The sequence below is a fragment of the Colobus angolensis genome, unplaced genomic scaffold (genome assembly GCF_000951035.1).
Source record: "Colobus angolensis palliatus isolate OR3802 unplaced genomic scaffold, Cang.pa_1.0 Scaffold380, whole genome shotgun sequence".
In the NCBI taxonomy this organism is placed as follows: Eukaryota; Metazoa; Chordata; class Mammalia; order Primates; family Cercopithecidae; genus Colobus; species Colobus angolensis.
In genome coordinates, this window is record NW_012117155.1 from 89,082 (window position 1) to 94,315 (window position 5,234).

General features: G+C 41.9%; 1 protein-coding gene across 1 annotated transcript in view; it reads right to left on the reverse strand.

The window, feature by feature from the left end:
- Window positions 1-1,266: 1,266 nt before the first annotated feature.
- The window catches only part of SPON1 (spondin 1, extracellular matrix protein), a 313,956-nt gene continuing 309,988 nt past the window's right edge, over window positions 1,267-5,234 (reverse strand). Inside the window, exon 16 of the mRNA XM_011954285.1 lies at window positions 1,267-3,821. Within this exon, the coding sequence (XP_011809675.1) occupies window positions 3,658-3,821 (164 nt within the window). The 3' untranslated portion in view covers window positions 1,267-3,657. The remainder of the gene's footprint in view (window positions 3,822-5,234) is intronic.

Here is a 5,234-nt window from a genome sequence, read left to right on the forward strand (position 1 = left end):
CAAGTGATTCACTTGCCACAGCCTCCCGAGTAGCTGGTGCTACAGGCACACACCACCATGCTCAGCTAATTTTTGCATTTTTTGTAGAGACGGGGTTTCACCATGTTGGCCAGGCTAGTCTCAAACTCCTGACCTCAGGTGATCCACCACCTCTGCCTCCCAAAGCCTGCTGGGATTACAGGCGTGAGCCACTGCGCCCAGACAATTTTTGTATTTTTTATATAGACAGGGTTTTGCCAAGTTGCCTTTTATTTAAAAAAATAATTTTTCTTTTATTAAAAAAAATTATTTTTTTGGCTGGGCGCGGTAGCTCAAGCCTGTAATCCCAGCACTTTGGGAGGCCAAGGCAGATGAATCACCTGAGGTCGGGAGTTTGAGACCAGACTGACCAACATTGGAGAAACCCTGTCTCTACTAAAAATACAAAAAGTTAGCCAGGCGTGGTGGCACATGCCTGTAGTCCCAGCTACTCAGGAGGCTGAGGCTGGAGAGTTGCTTGAACAGGGGAGACAGAGGTTGCAGTGAACCGAGATTGCGCCATTGTACTCCAGCCTGGGCAACAAGAGCAAAACTCCATCTCACAAAAAATTTTTATTTTTTAACCGTCGTCTGAAATGTGGGTTAAACAGAAGTCACAGAAGTAATTTGAGAGTTTTTGTGTATTGATATTCATCTTAGTCCTTTTAATGTTGCTGTAACAGTACCTTAGGCTGGGTAATTTATAAAGAAAAGTTTATTTTGTTTAGCTTATGGTCCTTCAGGCTAGGAAGTACAAGAAGCATGTTGCCAGCGTCTCTTCCGTTTCTGTTGAGGGCTTTTCATGGTGTGTCATAACATAGCGGGGAAGGTCAAAAGGGACATGGACATGTTTGAAGAGGCAAAACCAAGGGGGCATCCTAGCTTCATAACAAGCTACTCCCATGGGAACAATTCTGTGAAAACTAATTCAGTCTAGAGAGAGTTAGAACTCCTTCACTACAGTGGTACCAAGCCATTCATGAGGGAGATGCCTGCATGACCCAAACCGTTCCCACTAGGCCCACCTCCCAACATAGCCACCCTGGGCATCAAATTTCAAACATGAGTTTTGGTGGGAACAAACTCAAGCCATAGTACATTTTAGCCATGCACTTGACCTAGTTCTGGAGAGCTATAGTCGTGTGAGAATGTGTAATGTACCCTTACTTCCTGGAGGGAGTACATAGACTTTGAGTATCCCTAAAATATGTTCAATATGCAAAGTTCAAATTAAAAACAGCACAAATGTTTATTTTTTCAGTTCCGGGTCTATAGAAGCCCAGGTTTATTCCCATTTGCTACAACAGATTCCCTTCAAATAAAATGCACTGGCAAGGTGACCAGTGAGTGACCCAATGTCTGGTTGGGAAATCTGTCTCTGAACTTCTTGCTGTTGAACCTAAAATGTGGATGTAAATTGGATCACAGCTGGTTTGGCATTGAAAAAAATATATATACACGACAATCAATTACAACTTCTTTATATGGCAGTTTTTACTGGGTGTCTAATACTCTCTTTACTATCTCAAGTGGAAGTCCAAACAGATTTCATTTTTGTAGTAAAAAGTCTTTATTTCCAAAATGATTTGTTAGCCAGAAGAACTATAAACCACCTAACAAGACTTTGGTAAGAAAGAGACTTGATGCTTCTTATAAATTCCCCATTGCAAACAAAAAATAACAATGCAACAAGAGTCATGTTACCCATTCTTAGCCATTAACCTGGTTTTAAGTCTCCCAAATCAGGATTTTACACGTACCCAACTGGGATCAAATAAGAACATGAGACACTGGATGGCTTGTCCTTGGATTAGGAATCACCATTTTAAGGAACTGTATCATGGCTTGAGAGTTATTTAGATAGCTTAGAAAAACATTGCAAAAGTGGGCACTTCTATATGAGGACTTTTCTTCCCCCCAAGTAGAAAATTAAATCTTGTGTTTCGTTTGTGCTTTTTTTGGTGAGAAGGCAATTCATTTAAGGATTTAAAACATGTTGGAGACAAGTAGTTCTGAGATGTAATAATGGTCCCTCCAAGAACAAGGGAGCAAAAGCCCTATCTATCTTTTATTGAAAATGGAGGAGGACAATATAAAGAACCTTCTGAACACCTACTTAGCTTAAAGACATGAAAGACGCAGTGAATTTTTATGGAACAGTCTCTCTTGTTAAAGAATATGTGTTGTATTTGGAAATATCCTGATGTGTTTAATACAAATTCTTAGTGTATTCAGAGCATTGTATGTGTCTCACCAATCTCACACATTTGGATTAAGCAATAATGAGGCCTATAAAAGAAATGAAACAATAGTTTTCAACAATAAATGCAGGAGGAAAAACTGCTGATGGACCCAACTGAGAAAATGTCCTTTTACACTATCCCTCGGTGGTCAGTCTCCCTGAATCTGGTGTGCTTATAATTGCTGGGAAGGCAGTGTAAACCTGTGGCCATTCCTATGCATGTCTGGGAGGACCACAGCCCTGGTGTGGAGCACTGACAGATTTGGCTTTCCACCACAATTGCTTGCTCAGCTTAATCTTATAATATTCCTTTCCCTTAGATTTATTTTCTGTCTTGATAACCTTTTCTCTCTACATAAAAAATTTCATGACTAAAATAACTTTAAAGTACAGAGAGAGATTGTACTTTGTTGAAGGAATGCCTTGTGGGGGGCTTTGGGCAGACTTAGCAAAATGTTTGTATAACAAAAATGTTTTCTTGCTAAAAACTGATTTGCAAACTTGAAAGTCTAGATGTGTATAGGAAGATTTTAAATTTCAGACATGGGACTGCTAAAGAGACCAATTTTGCTTCCTTGGTCTTGGTTCCAGTAAGGATTTAGTACCTAAAAGTTCAGAAGGTTGGCTTCCTAGAAGAGTTGTGCATACTCCCCCAAACCCCAAAAGCAAGGGAAAAATACACTCTAAACTTATTGTTTATCTTAGGTGTAAAAACTAGTTACCTTACATTTAAATAAAGCAGCCATAATTTATTTATTTTTTTGTGGGGGGCATCAGGAGCCAGTATCAGGGGTAAGATAAATGCATTCCGAATTTCTCAGTGGAAGAATAAAAGCCACCCAACATCAGTTCTCCTCTTGAAGTCTACAGGCTCTGTTTTCCCCAGGAACTATTGATGACTGAGGAGACTTGAACAGAGACCTCAAGTTCCACTAAGAAGAGATGGGCAAACAATGGTTTCAGTGAACAGGCCAAAGATGAGAATGAGGGGAATCTGCTCTCTTCATCTGATTGAGAATGTTTCCTACCTGCCGCACCCTGGGACTCAGGCATAGAGTCACTTCCAGACATGGTTGCCTCTCCATGTGGAGGAGGTCAAGGTCTCCGTCCTGCCTGGCCAGGTGGAAGCTCCAGGGGGACATGTTTCAGTTTAGTACAAGGTGGCTGACACTACTCCTGTGCAGGAAGAGGGCTGGCTGGAGGTGAGGGTGCCCCACTCAGCCTGTACCCATCAAGAAGTATTCAGAAAGGATGTCCCTGGCATCCACAAGACTACTGGGCGAACCACACTGCAAAAATGAAAACTAGTGTACACAATTTAAATTGTCTTAAGCAAATAATCCAGCCATTGGTGATTCTGGAATCTAGAGTGCAGCCCTGGGGAACTCATACCCTTGCTAACAAGGATGAACGTTGCATGCTCTGATCTCCTTCTTGTCTTTGCAGCTGGTAAACTGGGAGCTTTTGAATCTCTTCTTTACAGTCATGTAACGTTCCTGAATTCCACCTCCACACAGTTTGGTGCATTCTGACCAGGCTGTCCATGGGCGCATCCTACAACCTGAAAGCATGAGAATGCCTTGTTAGGCCTACAGAAACTGGGGACAGAACAGGAATGCTGAACTCGAGTAGAACTGTGAAATGTGGTTGTCTGGTCTCTTCCTCTGTTCAAGTATGTAATGATTTGGTTAGAGTCCTTATTAGGGACAGTTAGGTCATATGTGAGTGATTGCAAAAAATGGCCACAAATGCTTCACGAATCTTCTCATCAAAAGGCAGACTCTGTTTCTCCACCTCTTGAATCTGGGCTTGACGACATGATTTGCTACGGCCAATGGGACATGAGCAAAAACAGGCCTAAAAGCTGCTAGGACCCTTCTACCATGTAAGCAAGCCTGGCTAGACCACTGGAGAGACCATGTGCAGACAGGCCTCAGCCATCTCATGAGGCCCCAGATATGCAGGTGAGGCTGGTCTGGCCCATTTGTGCTACCAGCTAGTAATAACCACATGAATGAGTCCAAACTAGACCCAAGAAGAACCATCCAGTGGACCCAGTTCACATCACAGAATCATGCTAAGTGGTTGTTTAAAAAGATTGTTTTGGGGTGACTTATGCAGCAGCCATACAAGGAACACTAAACTGCTTTCTCTTATGCCTTACTCCCAAAGTACTTGGCTCCCAAATGTTAAGTATAGAGAAGTACAATTTTTGTTCTTCCTACTCAGCATAAACATGCTGCTCTCCAAGAAAACTTCCTTGACCCCCAGAGATTAATTAGATTTTTTGATTACTGCTTCCATAGCACTCTAGATTCCTCTCTTATAGAACCCATCACATTTATGGTTACACATGAGATATTTGCTAACCACACTATAGCTAAGAGTCATGGAGGAATGTATGGTACAACTATGTACCTGGCACATAGTTGACTTTAATGAACGTTTGTTGATTGGCTAACTACCATGTAGAACAGAAACACTTTGATATGCAAACAGCTCCCTAATCATAAGGATCCCAAACAGTCAAGTAGCTCCTCACACTTTTTCCATTTCTCATCATCCTAGGTGGAGGTGGAACATCTTTTAAAAAAAGAATGGGATTTTAAAAATCAGAAAACTTGATGTACACGTTAACCTTCACTTTTTTACATGGGCATCTTCTTCAGCACTGAAGCCCCTGGTAGGCATTTTTTTTCTTTTAAAGTCCTGGAAATCTCTGAAGTTAAGCTGGAGTTTGGGGACGTACAATCTTTTTCTTGGGTTACAAATAAAACCTATCTGGCCACTGTGTCTGTTTTTGCCACCTCCAGATCACTCAGAACAGGTCTGATACAGTCACCCTTTTGATTAAAACCACCTACAGAGTCAAGTCCCAAATCCTTGGTGGGCCACTGGCCTTTTGTGGTCTGGTCCCCACCTTCCCAACCTGGTTTCCTGCCTGCCTTGTCGTTTGTGCTTCATCTGCATCCCA